The sequence below is a fragment of the Schistocerca nitens genome, chromosome 3, assembly GCF_023898315.1.
Source record: "Schistocerca nitens isolate TAMUIC-IGC-003100 chromosome 3, iqSchNite1.1, whole genome shotgun sequence".
Taxonomy (NCBI): Eukaryota; Metazoa; Arthropoda; class Insecta; order Orthoptera; family Acrididae; genus Schistocerca; species Schistocerca nitens.
Window position 1 is genome coordinate 616,366,130 of NC_064616.1, and position 20,932 is coordinate 616,387,061.

General features: G+C 39.9%; 1 protein-coding gene across 1 annotated transcript in view; it reads left to right on the forward strand.

Moving 5' to 3' along the window:
* Positions 1-20,932, forward strand: part of LOC126249362 (IQ and ubiquitin-like domain-containing protein) — a 222,711-nt gene that overhangs the window by 144,878 nt on the left and 56,901 nt on the right. The window contains exon 10 of the mRNA XM_049951015.1: positions 7,541-7,783. Within this exon, the coding sequence (XP_049806972.1) occupies positions 7,541-7,783 (243 nt within the window). The remainder of the gene's footprint in view (positions 1-7,540; positions 7,784-20,932) is intronic.

Here is a 20,932-nt window from a genome sequence, read left to right on the forward strand (position 1 = left end):
CTCAGATCGATTCCATATTCCTAGATTTCCAGAAGGCTTTTGATACTGTTCCTCACAATCGACTATTAATCAAATTGTGTGCATATGGAGTATCATATCAGTTGTGTGACTGGATTCATGATTTCCTCTCAGAGAGTTCACAGTTCGTAGTGATAAATGGTAAATCATCGAGTAGAACAGAAGTGATATCTGGCATTCTGCAAGGTAGTGTCATAGGCCCTCTGCTGTTCCTGATTTACATAAATGATCTAGGTGATAATATGAGCAGCCCCCTTAGATTGTTTGCAGATGACGCTGTAATTTACCATCTAGTAAAATCATCAGACAGTCAATTCCAATTATAAATGATCTAGAGAGAATTTCTGTATGGTGCAAAAAGTGGCAATTGGCACTAACCAAAGAAAAGTGCGAGGTCATCCACACAGGTACTAAAAGAAATCTGATAAATTTTGGATATACGATAAATCACACAAATCTAAGGGCTGTCAATTCGACTAAATACCTAGGAATTGCAATTATGAGCAACTTCAATTGGAAAGACCACATAGATAATATTGTGGGGAAGGCAAAACAAAGACTGTGCTTCGTTGGCGGAACACTTAGAAGATGCAACAAACCCACTAAGGAGACAGCCTACATTACACTTGTCTGTCCTCTGCTGGAATATTGCTGCATGGTGTGGGATCCTTACCAGGTAAGATTGACAGGAGGACATCAAAAAAGTGCAAAGAAGGGCAGTTCGTTTCATGTTATTGCGCAATACGGGTGAGTTTCACTGATATGATATATGAGTTGGGGTGGCAGTCACTGAAACAAAGGGAGTTTTCTTCATGGCGAGATCTATTTATGAAATTTCAATCACCAACTTCCTCTTCCAAATGTGAAAATATTTTGTTGGCATCCACCTACATAGGGAGAAATGATCATCATAATAAAATAAGAGAAATCAGAGCTCAAACAGAAAGACTTAGGTGTTTCTTTTTCCCATGTACCATTCGAGAGTGGAATGGTAGAGAAGTAGTATGAAAATGGTTCGATGAACCCTCTGCCTGGCACTTAAGTGTGAATTGCAGAGTAACCACGTAGATGCAGATGTAGGTGTATGCACTTACATGCAAAACAATGTTGCTCATCCAACATGTCATTACTGTCTAGTGTTTCTACCACACACATTATATTCTATGGAATGTTAATATCTACTGGTACCCAGATTAGTTTCCCTATATCTACTTTTACCCTGTCATGCAAAACAACTTTTAATCAACTTATACACATTTTAGTCAATGCCACCTTCCCAATAGGTGCATCTTGTGATATACATAGAAAAATTGGCAACTTTGTTCCCAATGGAAATAATTTACCATCAGTTCAACTGTCCTTTGCCAAAGGTTGATTCTAGCATGATGCCTATCCAGAAAGTCTAGCCAAGTACCACAGTGACACAGTGACACCTTGTCCCACAGTTGGCAACACTTCCAGTTGCTCATGAAACATTGTGTTTCCCATTTTAAACCAGAGCCATGTTGTCCCAATTGAATCAACTGCATTGTCGCCTATTAGGCACAACCAGTACTTTGGTTCTTATGGTCCACTGTTATCCATGAGGTGTTGACTCAGAATCAATGTGTGTGCCCCTGTATCTATCAAAAATTCACATTGTTCCTCTTTCAACCAAGCCACCAACAAACAATCCATCTCTGTGTGAACTTTTGCTGCACTTCTATTTAGTGGGAATGCTTCTCGACAAAAGGAAGAGTCCTGTTGTCATGTAATGACTTCATTTTCCCACTGTAGTTACTATACTTCTTTGATCTACACTCCTGTACCTTATGACTAACCCACTGACAATTAAAACATTGTGGTTGACAACACTGTGCTTTTAAATGACCATTTCTTCCACAGTGGTAACATTCTTTGTTTGGCACAAACATTTTCTGATCATTCTCTTGCAGATAAGTGTCTAAATGTAGCACTGCTGCTATGTCTTGTGGATTTTCCATTCTCGCTCTGCAAGAAAATTCTGGAGATGTCCCCCTTAGGACCACATCTAGTGCCCTAACCTCAGCCTCAATAAAACTGCATCAGCATCTGGTTTGTTAGTCGGCTCTTAAGTTTGGATGTTCAACTTGTGTATCCTGTCCAAAAATGCTTCTAAAGTCTCAGTTAGTTATTTGTCTCAAACTACACATCCTGAATAAAAATAGTGACATCCTCCGATGTTCTGCCAGAAAAAAAAAAGGAACTGAGACTTGTGGCTACAGTATCCACAGATGAGGAAGGTACTGCTAGTATTGATTTAACTTCATTAGCACCTGATTGTAAAGCACATCCTATCTGATTGTGTAAGTGCTGAACAATTTGATCATTCTGTTTCTTTAATAATTTAACCTGCTCCATCAGAGCTGACACTGTATCTGCTGTAGTAGTTGCTCTAATTTGTGCCATATTTGTGCAATTTCCTTTTCTACCACAATAATATACACTATCATGAATAGCAAAAATTATGTATTACTTTGTCTCACTGACACCCAGCGACACTTAACACAGTCCTCTTTTGCATGACTGTACTTCCCACAAATGGAAGGTATTGCAGGGATAAGCTTTTCACAAGGCACACTGTGGCCTGTCAGAGCACAAATTTTATGACTCACCAGTACTAAATACACTTCACTATAATTCACCCTAAATTCAGATATATCTTTGGGTCCACTAGGCTGTACAAAAGTATCTCTGAACTTACTGCATACTATTCTGGACATGATCACAACCAAAACACTCATGTGAGCAACAAAGCTTTTCAGTGACTCATCCCACAATTGTTGTAACTGCTAGTGTGGCTCTCATATGAAACACTTTGTACAGACTCCCAATACCAATGCTGCAAGCATCAGAAGCACAACCACATCCTGTTAGCAACTTTGCAAGAGGGAAACAGTTGGGAGTGCAGAAGCACACGTGCTTCAGTGTCAGGAGGCACTCTGCCAGTTCACTCCTTGCCAATTTTCCTGAGAAGGATGGTGGTGACTTGTTGTCATTGGTAGGCACAGTGAAAGATGATTCAGAATTAGTTAATTGTTTCCAAAAGTTACGATCAGTGTCGTGACTTGTTGACTTCAGCTGCTGATCTCCGTCGAGGATTCGTGTTGTAAGCAGCCTTCAGCCCACTCATGGCAGCCAACACAGCACTTGCCATTCCTGTCCAGCTGTTCCTGTCCAGTTGCTGTTATGGCATTTTGCTGCCCACAGTGGCTCCAGCAGTGGCCAACCATGATGCTGTGGCAGTGAGAGAAAGCTTTTTGGACTTACACACATTGATCTGAGATGTGGTCTGTCCCCTCCCTCTCACCACCATTCTTCGTGATCTTTTGAACCATGATGATGATCGCTGAGTAACTGTTTAGTATGATGATCTTGGCCTGTCATTCAGTTCACTGAAGTATCAGGAATTCTGATGTCTTACCCCAGGACAATAGAAAAGACTTCCAGGTCCACGCATCTGCAACAGTGGCAGGCTGTAGTATTGAACTCTGTGACTGGTGATTATGGCAAGGTGGCATTTCTCCCAGTAGCGGCTGTCATTGTTCAGTAGCATGCAGGAAAGCTACAACAAACTTGTACCAGATGTAACTTTAATGTAATCAGGGAATCGAGTGTGAACATTATATACATCATGACTAACTGACAACCTCAGCTGCTGACAGGTGTTGTTGTTATACCTCGATGTGGACAGCTGAAAATGTGTGCCCTGACCGGGACTCGAACCCGGGATCTCCTGCTTACATGGCAGATGCTCTATCCATCTGAGCCACCGAGGACACAGACGAATAGCGTGACTGCAGGGAATTATCCCTTGCACGCTTCCCATGAGACTCACATTCACAACTGTCCACATTTCTACATACAAATTTTACCTTATAGACATTTGCCCACCCACTCATTACTCGCGCACGCTTTGGCGATTCCCGTAAGAGTTTGGGCAACCTGTGTGCATTTGCACAGACGAAGGTCAATGGCTGGGTACCCTTTAACTATATATTTGAAGACAGTAACTTGTTCTCGAAAGAACAGTTACTGCTGATGACCGTGCAGCTTTTCCCTGGAATAAATGATGACTAACTGACAACCTCAGCTGCTGACAGGTGTTGTTGTTATGCCTCGATGTGGACAGCTCACGGGAAGCGTGCAAGGGATACGTCCCTGCAGTTGCGCTATCCATCTGTGTCCTCAGTGGCTCAGATGGATAGAGCGTCTGCCATGTAAGCAGGAGATCCCGGGTTCAAGTTCCAGTCGGGGCACACATTTTCAGCTGTCCACATCGAGGTATAACAACAACACCTGTCAGCAGCTGAGGTTGTCAGTTAGTCATCATTTATTCCAGGGAAAAGCTGCATGGTCATCAGCAGTAACTGTTCTTTCGAGAACAAGTTACTGTCTTCAAATATATTATATACATCATTGATCTGTCTGGCTGACTGCCTTACAAGCTAAAATGCTGAAGTATTTATTGAGTGAAGTAGTGGCTCATATTTACCTAACATCATGTGTCTTGACTGCATAGATCTTTCTATTACAAAGGTATCAGTGGTTCTCACTTTTCTTTGCTTGTTTAATGAGTTTGCTATAGTATAGGATTGGTTTGTAAAAGCTCTTGGCACACATTAACAGCAACACATTTCTTTCATCATGTAATGAAAGTGACATGAGCCTGCCTAGCTGCTCTTTCCACTAAATTTCTGCTGAGGTCCACTCTCTGGCTCATCAAAAGTGCCTATGTTGTGTTTTCCCTGATCCACTCTTGGTGGTGAAATGTTATTCTTCACACCCACCTCTTATAAACATTGCCATAATGTAAGAAAGATGGCTCCATACCAGGATCCATTTGCTGCCTTGTATAAGATTGGCATTCAACACTAGTACACTCCAGTTATAAATTTACTGAATTAGTGTGACCTCACTACAGTGATTTGAGGTATCAATGCTAGAAACAAAAAAGTATATTTAAAAACATCAAAACTTAATATTAAACATTGATCAATGATACATCAAAGCATAATAGAGTGATACAGAGGAAGGGATTCAAGAGTAAAGGGTCATTGTAAGCAGTGGAATGTGAAAATCATGTGGAGTTTGCTACACTTCCTTAGGATAGTCTTTTTGTGCACTCTGAAAGCCCATAAAAGGCTATACTCCATAGAAGTCTCGTTCCCAAACCTCTGTTACATGGAGCAAACTGGTATTTCAAGGCACAGCCATAAGTCTACTACTTGTTTGAAGAACATCACTTAATAGTGAAAAATATTCAAAATGCTCTATGATGATCTAAATTCTGTAATAAACAGTTGACAAAATTATTTTATTATACCTCATGGGGTGGTGCCTGAGAGCATTCTACTATGAGCCACATCTGCTGTAGATGCTGAGTGCTTCAAATCCAAACAGCAACAACAACAATAATATGTTTCACATTTAGAAGAAGACAGTCTCTGTCTTATGCTTCTCCTTGTGTTTCCCATACATAAACACATCCTGAACTAGGAAACATTGGAAAGGTAGAGTTGTTGTGTCACATTACATGTTTAATTTCTTTTGTCATTGAGTTTTGGGGCACTCAGTTTCAAGGTCATAATACATAATTATATGCTTACATTGGTTGATAATCTAGTATATAAGATAGTAAATGCATGTATATGTGACAGATGCTCCAACTGAAAAAAATTATGTGTTTGTTGCCATTGTTAATACACAATTTGAAGATTGCCGCTTGATTGAAACAGATTGGTTGTGAGTAAATATGTGTTGCAGCAGATTTTGGAGGTTCTGTGAGCCATTCTTTTTGTTGTGACTGTTCTGATTGTGTATTGTTGATCTCATTGTTTTCATTGACTGTGTACCATCATTTAGAAATTAAACTAAGTTATCACTTCTTTGGAAGTTATGTTCTTATTGTCAGTAACAACCAACTTTAATGCCCTTGTGTTACTATCAGTAAATTTATGTCATTTTTTCTCTTACTCTTGTGTCTTCCAGACACAGTTCTCCCTTGTACTGTATGCTAACAATGCATCAGATTCAGTAACTCTAGATACCATAGTAGATTTTCAATTATTGTAACAGAGGCCATAACTAAGTGTTCATTAAGTATTTGTGAATGTTGGAAGTGTGTATCATGTGAGGTAAACCTAGGTCAACATGTCTTACAATGTTTCTACAAATATTGGCAGCTCAGGGCACTTCCAGAGCTCTTTTGTGCAGGGGAAAGCAAAAGACAATATCAGTACATTGCAGATACCAATAGTAGATTTTTCAATTATTGTTACATATGCCACAATTAAGTGTTCATTAAGTATTTGTGAATGTTGTAAGTGTGTATCATGTGAGATAATACTAGGTCAACATGTCTTACAATGTTTCTACAAATATTGGCAGCTCAATGCATTTCCAGACTCTTTTGTACAGGGGAAAGCAAAAGACAATATCAGTACATTGCAGATAAGTCAGGAAACAAGCTATGGAAAAGAGCAGCCCCTGAATGTAGTCCTGTATACTCAAATTTGTGTTAAGTTCTTGATGTCAGATATAGACATTGTCATAATGGCACATCCATCACTGCTCATTTCAATATTTGACTTTTGTGTTTCTCTCTGTCCTTCATGAAGATATTTAGTCAGCTTCAAATAGCATTCACTACCATTTTTCTTTCTAGAACAAGTCAGTGGTGAATGACATACCAGAAACTGAAAAAAAAGAGTGATTAAAACATGCAGATTTCATTAAATTTTGCACTTATTGTTAGATTACAATGAAGATTTCCTTTCCATCTTGATGGACAACTTTCACATTGTGCCCACAGACATATATCTCATTTGCAAGAACAAGATCTTCATGCAGTTTTTAGCAAGCATAGATGACTTCGTATTGATATAGTTGTGCCTGGATCAGATACACAGACAAGATGTATAGTACAAATTTTACTGTGAGGCCAAACATCCCCAAAATGCTCCTGAGATTCTTATGGCATACATCTTTTGAGACAGAAGTGACAGATTTGTCATTCTTCAACAGATGTTGCAATGCTAGAACAAACATGAAAAAGAATACAATAGAGTTCTCAAGTTAACCACAGCATCCAAGATGTTACTGATTACCAGTTCTAGGATTGAATTGTGGTCAGACATACAATTTGAACTTGTCTAAAATCTTCTGCTTTAGTCACTTCTTGAAATGTAAGGTAAGAGTTTGTATCAGTCACTCTATGAACTCTAATCATCTTTTAGTATTGAACACATATAATGTTCTATAGTGTCATGAGAACATACCACCATTCACCATATTGAGAAAGTCCTAAGCAGTTGACAGACACTTCAAACGTGGTTGTGACAGCTGCTTAGCATTTGAACTTCCAGTCTATACCAAAGCTAGTGAACAAATGCACATGTCTTGACCGCAGCTGAATATGAGTTTACTACAAATACAATTACATAATACTCTCCTGTATTAAACTGGGCTGCAAATTTTGTGAAAATTGGTTCTTTCATCACAGGAGATTGAAATTAGCAAGACAAAAAATATGTTCTACTGTGAGAGATGCTGCAAATTACTACCTTACTTGGAATTTTCTCCAAATTCAAGAATGAAGTCTCTGAAGCAGTGTAGTTCCTGTATGTGGATTCAAAATGTTGCAGTATCCAGAACAGACTATGGACCATACAGTTATATTATGCAGGCTGTTCGACGTGAAGAACAGAAAAGAAAGTGTTTTTCATCTGTAGCCTTCATCATGCAAGTAAGTCAGACCACATTTGTACCAAGAATGCTTTCTTACCTTAACATCCAAAATCCAAACAGATCAACTGATTATACACTCCTGGAAATGGAAAAAAGAACACATTGACACCGGTGTGTCAGACCCACCATACTTCCTCTGGACACTGCGAGAGGGCTGTACAAGCATGATCACACGCACGGCACAGCGGACACACCAGGAACCGCGGTGTTGGCCGTCGAATGGCGCTAGCTGCGCAGCATTTGTGCACCGCCGCCGTCAGTGTCAGCCAGTTTGCCGTGGCATACGGAGCTCCATCGCAGTCTTTAACACTGGTAGCATGCCGCGACAGCGTGGACCTGAACCGTATGTGCAGTTGACGGACTTTGAGCGAGGGCGTATAGTGGGCATGCGGGAGGCCGGGTGGACGTACCGCCGAATTGCTCAACACGTGGGGCGTGAGGTCTCCACAGTACATCGATGTTGTCGCCAGTGGTCGGCGGAAGGTGCACGTGCCCGTCGACCTGGGACCGGACCGCAGCGACGCACGGATGCACGCCAAGGCCGTAGGATCCTACGCAGTGCCGTAGGGGACCGCACTGCCACTTCCCAGCAAATTAGGGACACTGTTGCTCCTGGGGTATCGGCGAGGACCATTCGCAACCGTCTCCATGAAGCTGGGCTATGGTCCCACACACCGTTAGGCCGTCTTCCGCTCACGCCCCAACATCGTGCAGCCCGCCTCCAGTGGTGTCGCGACAGGCGTGAATGGAGGGACGAATGGAGACGTGTCGTCTTCAGCGATGAGAGTCGCTTCTGCCTTGGTGCCAATGATGGTCGTATGCATGTTTGGTGCCGTGCAGGTGAGCGCCACAATCAGGACTGCATACGACCGAGGCACACAGGGCCAACACCCGGCATCATGGTGTGGGGAGCGATCTCCTACACTGGCCGTACACCACTGGTGATCGTCGAGGGGACACTGAATAGTGCACGGTACATCCAAACCGTCATCGAACCCATCGTTCTACCATTCCTAGACCGGCAAGGGAACTTGCTGTTCCAACAGGACAATGCACGTCCGCATGTATCCCGTGCCACCCAACGTGCTCTAGAAGGTGTAAGTCAACTACCCTGGCCAGCAAGATCTCCGGATCTGTCCCCCATTGAGCATGTTTGGGACTGGATGAAGCGTCGTCTCACGCGGTCTGCACGTCCAGCACGAACGCTGGTCCAACTGAGGCGCCAGGTGGAAATGGCATGGCAAGCCGTTCCACAGGACTACATCCAGCATCTCTACGATCATCTCCATGGGAGAATAGCAGCCTGCATTGCTGCGAAAGGTGGATGTACACTGTACTAGTGCCGACATTGTGCATGCTCTGTTGCCTGTGTCTATGTGCCTGTGGTTCTGTCAGTGTGATCATGTGATGTATCTGACCGCAGGAATGTGTCAATAAAGTTTCCCCTTCCTGGGACAATGAATTCACGGTGTTCTTATTTCAATTTCCAGGAGTGTAGTTCAGAAAGAATGCTGGATAGTACATTTGTTTCTTTTATATCACAGAAATGTTTCAGTTTGGTCATCATTTTATTTTTTTTCTGTTAAGAGCCAACAAAAAGGGTATGCCACTGGTTAGCTACCTCATCACTATGTGTTTAACAGATACTTCATGAAAATCATCAGGATATTGTTTCAATAACCAGCATCTTAAATGAAATATGTGGGGTTGAAAACCACTTCCACAGAGATAAGGAGGTACTTTAATTGTCACAAACACAGTAATACATTGTTATCTGTAAGTGACTTGCTGTAATATCCCATATGTTTTGAAGGTGGGCTGAATATAAACTAGTATTGTTATCAAATTTCTTGTTAAACTTGGTGTAAAACATATTTATATTTTTAAAAAATTCAACAAGTATGTTTAAGAAAAAAGCCATTTTTGAGACACAAGTGCATCATGGTGAATCTTCAGAATGATGACTGTGAACTAGTACCAGACGTCATAACATTACTTCCTCATCATGGGCATACATACAGTACACCCAGGGAATACATTCCATTACCAATTTATGCCACAGCTGAATTTCAGTTACAAGACTGTACATGTACACTGATTAAAGTTCACAACAATGGAGATACCTGATAGCGGGTTGCCATAATTTTTAAGAAAACTAATATACCTGCTGTGTGTGAGTCATATGCAGCCATACTGTTTATGAATGCACAAAATCCCTCACTGGCTGATATTCATTTTCAAATTTGTAAAATGTATGGCGAAAGTAACATGAGTTTGTCAATGGCATTGTGACAAATATGAATGTTCAACTACAGGTAGAATGACATGCATGATGAATAACATGGTAGGTAATGCTAGGAATGCTATAAGAGGTATGGATGAGACCTCAGATACAACAGACAGCCCATGAACTGTTAATGCATAGTAGGCTGTTTTTAACAAAAATTTGAATACCTCATGTTGTGGTTATGCCCAGGGTCACCACTTTGTCAGAATTCAGTATGAAGCAGTAGGAATGAACCAATTTTTTTCATTTAGCATGTTGTTTAGAGAATTATATTTTACAAGTATACACAGTAAAGTGCATAAAAGTTAAGATAAAATGAATGAATCAGTACAAGCAGATACAGGTATACATATGTATGTATAGGTAATACAAAGCTGAAGAACCAGCAGAAGACAAAAGAAGTTGAGATATCCATTTCCCATTATAGTTGGATATCCAAAGACTCTGACCAGTTAATTGCTGCAGGTATTATGTCTATGAAGCTGTTCCTGGTATCCATGAATTTTCTTTTTAGGCAGCCATACAAAATGCACTCCATCATTTGTTCTGATGTTCTGCTGACACACTGATCATCACTGACAATTCCCCAGTTGTATAGCATTGCTTTGATCATGGTGTGGCCAGTTCTGATACAGTTAAGGGAAGTCAGTATTTTCCTTGATTGGTTTGCACCCAGGAGTTGCATCGAATGTACCAATAATGAGACAGGAGTACTGTTAATGATGCATGATACATGAAACACATCCACTCACAAGCATAGCTCAGAATGCAATAGCGACTTTGTCCCACACATAGATGAAACAGTCTTTACTCGTCAGTGATACTAATAGGTATGGATAACCCCACATGTTCTTCTGTTGAAAATCAGGAAATTACCAACCAGGGACATATTTTTGAAACCGTCAGGAGAAAACTGACAAAAACCTGTGTCTTAGTGTTGACATTCAGTAAGAACTATCAGTTGAAGCCTAACACCAGATCTCAGTTTTCTGTGCTTTCCCTAATCACTTCAGGCAAATGCCAGGATGGTTCCTTCAAAAGGGCGTAGCCACTTTCCTTCTCCATCCTTCCATAATCTGGGCTTGTGCTCTATTGCTAATGGCCTCATTGTTGTGTTAAACACTAATCTCTTCCTCATCCTCCTCCTCCTCCTCCTCCTCCTTCCCCTCCTCCTAACTCCAGAAAACATAGCTTTGCGTCTTCCATTAAAGGAATCAGAAAGCAGTGAGGACACTACAATGGCAGTGGAATGACAGCAGCTTACAGTGGTTGGTTCAAATGGCTATGAGCACTATGGGACTTAACATCTGAGGTCATCAGTCCCCAGCTTACAGTGGTGTCACGACTAAAGTATGTATCTGTCTATAACATTGGGCTATAGCATGTATTTTAAGCAGTAGTGAATTCATACAAAATAGAAAGTACTGGTAAGATACAGCATCAAAAGGGAGCTAGTGAGCTCTTACTTAGCTGGTCAGCCAAGGATATAGGGTACATCTATACTTTATCTGTGTTAGTGTTTCCCAACGGTCTCAAATAAGAGCACACATATAATATAAGGATATATGGTGATGGTAAAATGCTAGTATAGATAAGAAGAAAAGAGCAATACATATAAGATAGGCTTTGGTCAACATAAACGAGACAGCTATAGGGGAGAGTGGGGCACATTGAACCATAAAAAATATTTCTCTGTGTTACTCATCCAATAATTTTATTACAGAGTTGTGATTTACAGATGTTACAGTTTGATCATTCAAGTATCAAATGGCGTTATATGATTGCATTGTCATTAATTGTTTTTTAGCTGCAGGCCTTTGAAGAAAATTTGGTAAATGGTTCATTGTGCCCCACATGTGGGGTACAATGAACCACTTTAAACAGGTTCATTTAATTAGCATACAAAGTAAGTGTAAATATACTTTAAACATAATGTGTACATATATTCCATGTGTGAATCATATATTTAAATCTGTAGGCACACAATCATGTTACTTATTTTGGAATTACCGAACATCAATAGACTCGAAGCTGATTCCAAATTTGAAATATGATTTTTGTCTCTTTGTCACACCATCAGTAGCAGGTCGTGGGAGCACATAAAGTATGTTGCTATCTGGAACAAAAGCTTCATCCTTTACCTAATTCTTTCTCCTGCTCCACAGAAAATACGTTACAATTGTTACAGTTTGGTGTCAATTTTTCTCTGGAACCACATTTAATGTCTTGAACATATCAATGAAGAGTTGGGTAAGGTATTAAATGAGATTTAGCTGCTTGGTGAACTGCCATGCCCTTATTAAGAACATCCTGTACAGCTTCTTGCATAACGTAATGGTCAGTTTTACCTCCGTCCATCTTCCTGCGGTATGAAAGAACCATCTTCAAGCCTGATAATATAAAACAGGACTGCTGAATGTCTGTGATTTAAAAGCCTTAAATTCCTACACATATGTTTTACCCATGCTAAGGAAACAAAGTACAGAGTGCTTGTATTGGACACTTAAAAGATTCCTGGGGCACAATGAACCATGGCTCATTGTGCCCCGGGAGAGTTTGGTCCAATGTGCCCCAACAGTACATATTTCAAACAAAGCTCATGTGAGGTTATGTATGAACATTGTTAATGTTTGAAGATCTATATCATTAAAATACAGTATTGATATTGTTACAATGACTTACTTTCTCTAAAATTTGGTGACAAAAGGATTGAACAAAATTCAATCTATCTATGTCCCCAAAAATTACTTCACTGTTGCGAAACTAACATATCACCAGTACAACACTAATGGCGGGAACTAGATCCTGCAGAAAACAAGTGGCAGTTGGTAGAGCAGTACTGACAATATATGTACAGAGGAAAAAATAATTTACCACCTTATACTGAAATTATGCTACCTGATTCATTGTGCCCCGTGGTTCAGAGTGTCCCACTCTCCCCTACTTATTACTGGATGCATAAAACAAAGTTTGCCCAAAAAATACACTTAATCAGTAGCATTCCCTCTCCGAAGTACTGCCAGAAGGAATGGACAAAAACACAAATTTAAATCACATCCACTGCATGGGTACCAATCTCTTTTGAGTCAGACTGAAATCTAAGAAGAGATTTCTGAGAGACAGTGTTCACCATAATTGTGGCCTGCCACAATTTTTTTGGGTCTGTGGAAGATGAGTGAGATGACTACATGGATACTTAATGACCAAGCATAAACAAAAATTACTAAATGAAAAATTTTACTTCATGAACACCTTGACCAAATACTACCAAACTGATACTCCATTATTTCCATGGAGATATGTTGAATAAAATTACACTCTTATTTTAGGTTATTTTTGGTATTTTCAGTACAGAAAAATGGCATTCCTACAGATGAAGAATGTTGTGGATATATCATGGCTATTAAGTGTGTCTAGTGTTACCTGAACTTTCCTGGTGAAGATCAGAACCTGTCACGATCTGAGGATGTGCATGTGCAGCTTATTACCATTTTTGAGACTTTCTAAACAGTTCAGTCATTGACATGAGGGACATAGAAGCATAATACTGACAGATTGCACAGACAGTTGCCTATAGTGCAATGACTGCAGAATGAGTAGTGACAAGGTGGTCACAGGATGACAAAGAGGCTAGATGAGCAGGCACAGGTCCCTCCAGAAGGCCCACATTAGAAGGAGATGATAGGGTTACTCAACTGGCTCTGAAAAATAGACAGATGACAACAGGTGAAATCCAGGCAGAGGTTACGGGCAGAATGTCACCACAAACCATCATCAACAGATTAGTGGAAGCTGGGTTGTGATCTGTAGTTGCCGCACGTTGTTTGCTTCTCACATCACACTGAAGGCAATAGTAATGCGCATGGTGTAGAGTCTGGGACATTGAGAGGCATTCTGTGGTGTTCAGTGATGAGTCTTGCTTCTGCTTGTGGTAGTCAAAATGACACCATTGTGTCTGTAGATGATCAGGTGAAAGATCACAAGAAGCACTGATTCTCAAGACTCATATCTCTCCAACTCCAGGAATCATGGTGTGGAGAGCTATTGGATATGACAACAGGGCTGATTTGGCAATTGCTGAAGGGAGGCTCAATGCTCAGCTGCATGTGACAAGAATGGTAAACCCTTTTGTCATACCCTTCAACAGCAGGGTACCAAATATCATAGTCCAGCAGTATAATGCAAATTCCCACAGTGAGGCTCATGTGACAAATACATTAAGGAATGTATGGATCACTGACTGGCCTACATATTCCCTTGTTTTGCCATCCATAGAGTGTATCTGGGATGAGATGGGAAGACATATACTGCCTTATAATCCTGCAGGAACCTATCTTCATAAACTGACAGGACATGAGTTTCAGGCATGGAAGGAAAATCCTCAAAGTGACATCCTTTCAGGACACAATTAACACAAGAGTGTACAGGGTGGTCATAATTAAACTTTTGCTACTTGAGAGTGTCCATATGAAAAGAAAGTGATTGTAGGACAACAAAATTTATGGAAACTTTTGTAAGGACATGGAGAAGAGAAATAATGAACAAACAACTGAAAGAAACTCAATTTAATTTCCACATGAGGCAGTAACATTTGTTAGTTGCATACCCTGTTTACATTCAAGGTCACAAACGTTGCTCAATGTGGTGACCATCTGTATCCATGACAGCCTGGAAGTTTGTACAGTTACCATTTCGCAACTGCTCACAGCAATTATCAAATGATGGACCATGGAATGTTCAGCTGCTGTGATGCAGCATGTATACTGCCTGAAGTTTGCACATTACATCCAGAGTTCTCAGCCAGTGCAATAGTAACTTCTTCAACATTTTGTGACACAATTGGCTATCAGCCTCTCCCAGGAGCAGTTCCCACTTCCATTGTCTGATATATGCTTTTCTGCATTCATACAGTATGTTATGTACACCAAGTTTCTGGAGTCACTGATCATCGTTTACCGACCTAGCATCAACACTTACTGGAAGATAACACACATGGACTGATATCATCAAGCCACTAGTTGTAATCAGAAATCATGAAGAAAAGGGTTGCTTAACACACTTGTCCAAAGAACTAATTTGATCTCTGACAAATAAAGTTTAGTACCAGAAATATCTCACCTCAAGGCCATGTTCCAGAAAAATTCAATGTACCTCCACACAGAAGGTGACATGACAGTTGACATCTGAAAACATTAAGCCCATACTGACAATCCACATCCCATACATGCTCAACATATCAGAAAAAAATTACAGAATTTTAAGCTACACAATTTTAAGCTAATGCATATACCATCTGCTAGCCAAGACTAAATCTCTTCTGGACTCAGTAGAAGATGATATGGGACTACAAATACCTGGTGAATATTACACACCATGCAAATGTGGAGAAGCACATGCTGAACAAACCATTCACAGATTTGAATAAAAGTCCACAGAACATTAACAGCACACCATCTTCAGCAGCTACTGAAACCAGAAAGTCCTCAATGTGCCCATGATGGAAACAATAAAATGAGGTATGAAATCACAAAAGTTTTGGAAAATACTTCCCTCTTATGGGACTGTGTATACAAAGAGGCTATCAAAATTTGGCTACAAAATCCAACAAGCACAATCAATTCCGACTTAACCTAGTGTGGATCCCAGCACTGAAGCTGCTTTAAACATGGTGGAGGAAGAACACGGAGCAGACCGAAAGTAGAGTGCAGACTCAGATCCATCACTTGACTTTCAAGAGTGTGCTACCCCTGCCACTGCAACTGGTGCATCATATGGTCAGTGCACTGACCATGAGTTAAGGGGTAGACAGCAAATGTATTTATCACACACTCCAGCTTAGGATGTCAGTTAGCAGGAGCAACATGATGATTATGGCATGCTACACCATCAAAAATTCATTCTATAACCTAAATTTGATCTAGCTGCATGCCTGATACCCTTTAAAGAAGTGAAACTAATACTAGAAATTTGTGTATTTATCATATGGTATAGTTTCAGTTAGTGGTGATGATCTTCCAAGTAAGACCTATTTAAATACGCACACATCTGAATTTGTTCTGTCCATAGCTCAAAACATTTCATATTTCCAGATCATTGTCTCACACACAGTTTTAAACTGCCAGGAAGTTTCATTTCTTCACGTTGTTTTCTGTGAGGCTGCCTATGGCTCCATCATTTTTCCCTTCCAACAAAGTGCAAGAATGCATCTATAGTAAAGTGTTTGACTACTGCCAATGAGTTTATCAAGTTTGATGACACTTGTTATAACACAGCCTTGGACTTTGTTTCAACATAACTGCCATTTGTTTTAAGACATTTACATAACAGGATGCCATATTTTGTTGCACCATATTGAACAATGGTGCCTCATAGTAACATTTCGTTGACAGCATAATTGGCCTGTAAAAATTTCAGATGCAAAAAGATAAGAAAGCCAAATGGTGCAAGATCAAGGCTTTAAAGGGTATGATAAAATGTTTCCCAGTTACATTCTGCAATGAGTTTGATGGAGCAAATAGCCAAAGTTGTAAAATTCAATTCCTTTTATTTAATTGACGATCCATTTTGGATATCAGAACCCATTCTCTAACCATCCAAACAGAAAAAATGGCGTATTCTGCGTTAGCATGGGCAAACCATTGTACATGCTTGTGTCTAAGTCACGTTTTTCAGTGCCCATTAGCAGAGCAAACATACATATCCAGCATGCTGGAGATGCAAAAGTTCTGGAATGATTAAAGACACACAGAACCACAGATCCTAGTGGACATGCTAACAGCTTCTTTTTATACACAGGTTTTAGTTTAGTTCAGTTCTCATGCGTCTCTACAAAGCAGTGAATTGCATCTGTGTATTTAATTGTGTTGAACAATGCACACCAAATTATTCTTTCTGTGAATTTTAGTGGACATTTTATGAACTGACTTTACTAGGGTAGCAGAGTATGCATAGCATATACATGTTGGTTTTTTAGGATAGAGAAATACCTCCACAAATACAATAGGCTACTTCTCATTTCAGAGAGGGGAGATTACCCGCTGCATTAATTAATGAGATTGGTCTTTATCGTGGCAGATAGGAGAAAGAAATTGTTAATATAATATTAGTTAACTGCAGAGGCATCTATGGAAAGACCTCAGAATGTAAAAAAATTGATAATCTCCAGTGAGGTTAGTACAGTTTCCAAATACAAAATAATTTGAGTTAAGGTGAGTGTTACGGGTGGAACAATCATGGTGACTGGATGTTTTATACTGCCCCTATTTCAGGAGCAGCAGTGATGGAATGTTTGAGGAGTCATATTGTAGTATTAGGAGGAGATTTCAACTTACCAGCTGTAGAATGGGTGACTCAAGTGTATATGACGGATAGTAGGGACAGGTAATCATGTGAAATTGTTCTGAATGCTTTATCTGAAAATTATCTTGAGCACATAATCAGTAAATTGGCTCACAAAAATATCATTACATCTTATTGCTACCAAAAGACCTGAATTTTCTGCTCCACATATCTCAAAGAATTGGTGACCATAAGGCTGTTATAGCTTCACTGAACAACAAATGTAGCTGTAACAGGAATATACAGAAGGTAGGAAGACATTTCTGTTTAGTAAGAGTGACAAGAAATAGATTTCAGATTATCCACGTGGTTTATGTGCAAATGTCCTCTCTAGCACTGACAATGATGGGCATGTACTGCACAATACACAATAGACAGGTTGTACTGAGCCAATTTTGTGAGAGATGGGAAAGATCTGCTGTGGTTTGACACCAGTGTCAGAAAGCTGCTACAAATGCAAAGAGAGCTCCACTGCAAATTTAAATGTTGCTGGTGCCTCACAGATAAACAAAAACTGAATGAAACCACAATTAGCATAAGGAATGCTATGTGTGAAGCTTGTGAAAACAACATTACATCTTATGGTCACCAACAGATCTGAACTTTTCTACTCTGTTTACATCAAAGAACTGGTACCCATAAGGCTGTTGCAGCACCACTGAACAGTGAATATAGCTGTAAATAGGAAATTGTAAGAAGTTTTGGTCATATGTCAAATCAGTAAACAGATCAAAACCATCTGTCAAGACACTCTGTCACCATAATGGCATTGAACTGGAAGATAACAGAGAGAAGGATGAAATACTAAATTTTTTTTTTTTCAAAACTGGCTCACTGAGGAATATTGATCTGTGGTATCTCCTCTAAATTGTCCAACAACTTTCAAAATGAGAGATATCAAAATAAACGAAAATGGGATAGAAAAGCAAGAAAAATCAGTCAACTGAAGAAAGGCCACTGGACCTGATGGGACGCTAATTTGATTCCACAAAGAGTGTGTGAAAAAACTATTGTAGAATTTTGGAACATGGTTTGTGCTTGTGTATTATGATATCTCTGGAGACCAAAAATCACCTCTGTAAGAATTAACATGGGTTCTGAAAACAATGATTGTGTAAAACCTAGCTCACTCTGCTTGTCCATGGGACCCAGAAAGCAGTAGATACCAGTAACCGGGTTGATGCTGTGCTTTATGACTTCTGGATGGCATCAGGTAAGATTCCACACTACCATCTAATGAATAAAATATGAGCAAACAAAATATCATACCAGCTGTGAGATTGGATTGAAGAGTTTCTAGAAAACAGAACACAGTGTGTCATTCTCAATGGAGGGAAATCTGCAGACATAATACTTTATACTTTTGGCACCTACATCTAGATCTACGTAGATACTCTGCAAATGACCATATGGTGTGTAGTGGAGGGTACTCTGTACCACTACTAGTCATTTCCTTTCCTGTTCCACTTGCAAATGAGTGAGGGAAAAACGACTGTCTGTATGCTTTCCTATGAGCCCTAGTTCCTTGTATCTTGTCTTCACAGGACTTACATGCAATGTATGTTGGTGGCAATCAGCTTCAAATGCAGGTTCTCTAAATTTTCTCAATAGTGTTTCTTGGAAAGAACATCACTTTCTCTCTAGGGATTCCCATTTGAGTTTCCAAAGCATGTCCGTAACAGTTATGTGTTGATGAGACTGACCGATAACAAAACTAGCAGCCTGCTTCTGAATTGCTTTGATGTCTTACTTCTATCCAGCCTGGTATGGATCCCAAACACTCAAGCAGTACTCAAGAAAAGGTCGCACCAGCATCCTATATGTCGTCTCCTTTACAAGTGAACCACTCTTTCCTAAAATTCTCCCAATAAATCGAAGTTCACTATTCGCCTTCCCTACCACCTCAAGAGCATGTTATAAAACCACTGATTTTCACAATATATATAAAACTGACAAAACTGTACCATCTGGTGAGCAAGATATATGAGACAGGCGAAATACCCTCAGACTTCAAGAAGAATATACTAATTCCAATCCCAAAGAAAGCAGGCATTGACAGATGTGAAAATTACGGAACTACCAGTTTAATAAGTCACGACCGCAAAATACTAACATGAATTCTTTACAGACGAATGGAAAAACTGGTAGAAGCCAACCTTGGGGAAGATCAGTTTGGATTCTGTAGAAATATTGGAACACGTGAGGCAATACTGACCTTACGACTTATCTTAGAAGAAAGATTAAGGAAAGGCAAACCTACGTTTCTAGCATTTGTAGTCTTAGAGAAAGCTTTTAACAATGTTGACTGGAATAATCTCTTTCAAATTCTAAAGGTGACAGGGATAAAATACAGGGAGCAAAAGGCTATTTACAATTTGTACAGAAACCAGATGGCAGTTATAAGAGCCGAGGGACATGAAAGGAAAGCAGTGGTTGGGAAGGGAGTGAGACAGGGTTGTAGCCTCTCCCCGATGTTATTCAATCTGTATATTGAGCATGCAGTGAAGGAAATAAAAGAAAAATTCGGAGTAGGTATTAAAATCCATGGAGAAGAAATTAAAACTTTGAGGTTCGCCGATGACATTGTAATTCTGTCAGAGACAGCAAAGGACTTGGAAGAGCAGTTGAACAGAATGGATAGTGTCTTGAAGGGAGGATATAAGTTGAAAATCAACAAAAGCAAAACGAGGATAATGGAATGTTGTCAAATTAAGTCGGGTGATGCTGAGGGAATTAGATTAGGAAATGACACACTTAAAGTAGTAAAGGAGTTTTGCTACTTGGGGAGTAAAATAACTGATGATGGTTGAAGTAGAGAGGTTATAAAATGTAGACTGTCAATGGGAAGGAAAGCGTTTCTGAAGAAGAGAAATTTGTTAACATCGAGTATAGATTTAAGTGTCAGGAAGTCATTTCTGAAAGTATTTGTATGGAGTGTAGCCATGTATGGAAGTGAAACATGGACAATAAATAGTTTGGACAAGAAGAGGATAGAAGGTTTCGAAATGTGGTGCTACAGAAGAATGCTGAAGATTAGATGGGTAGATCACATAACTAATGATGGGGTATTGAATAGAATTGGGGAGAAGAGGAGTTTGTGGCACAACTTGACAAGAAGAAGGGACCGGTTGGTACGACATGTTCTGAGGCATCAAGGGATCACAAATTTAGCATTGGAGGGCAGCATGGTGGGTAAAAATCGTAGATGGAGACCATGAGATGAATACACTAAGAAGATTCAGAAGGATGCAGAATGCAGTAAGTACTGGGGGATGAAGAGGCTTGCACAGGATAGGGTACTATGGAGAGCTGCATCAAACCAGTCTCAGGACTGAAGACCACAACTTCTTATACTGGCTTTTACACAATTGTATGTTTCACTTTACCAGGCTTCAAGCTTCACATTATTAGTATCTGCACTTTTCATGTGGGTTTTAAGTATGGATATAATTCCACCTACAGTATGTCAGCACTGGTACATGTTTTATTGTCAGACGTATGTTTTGTTGTGTGAAGTAATTT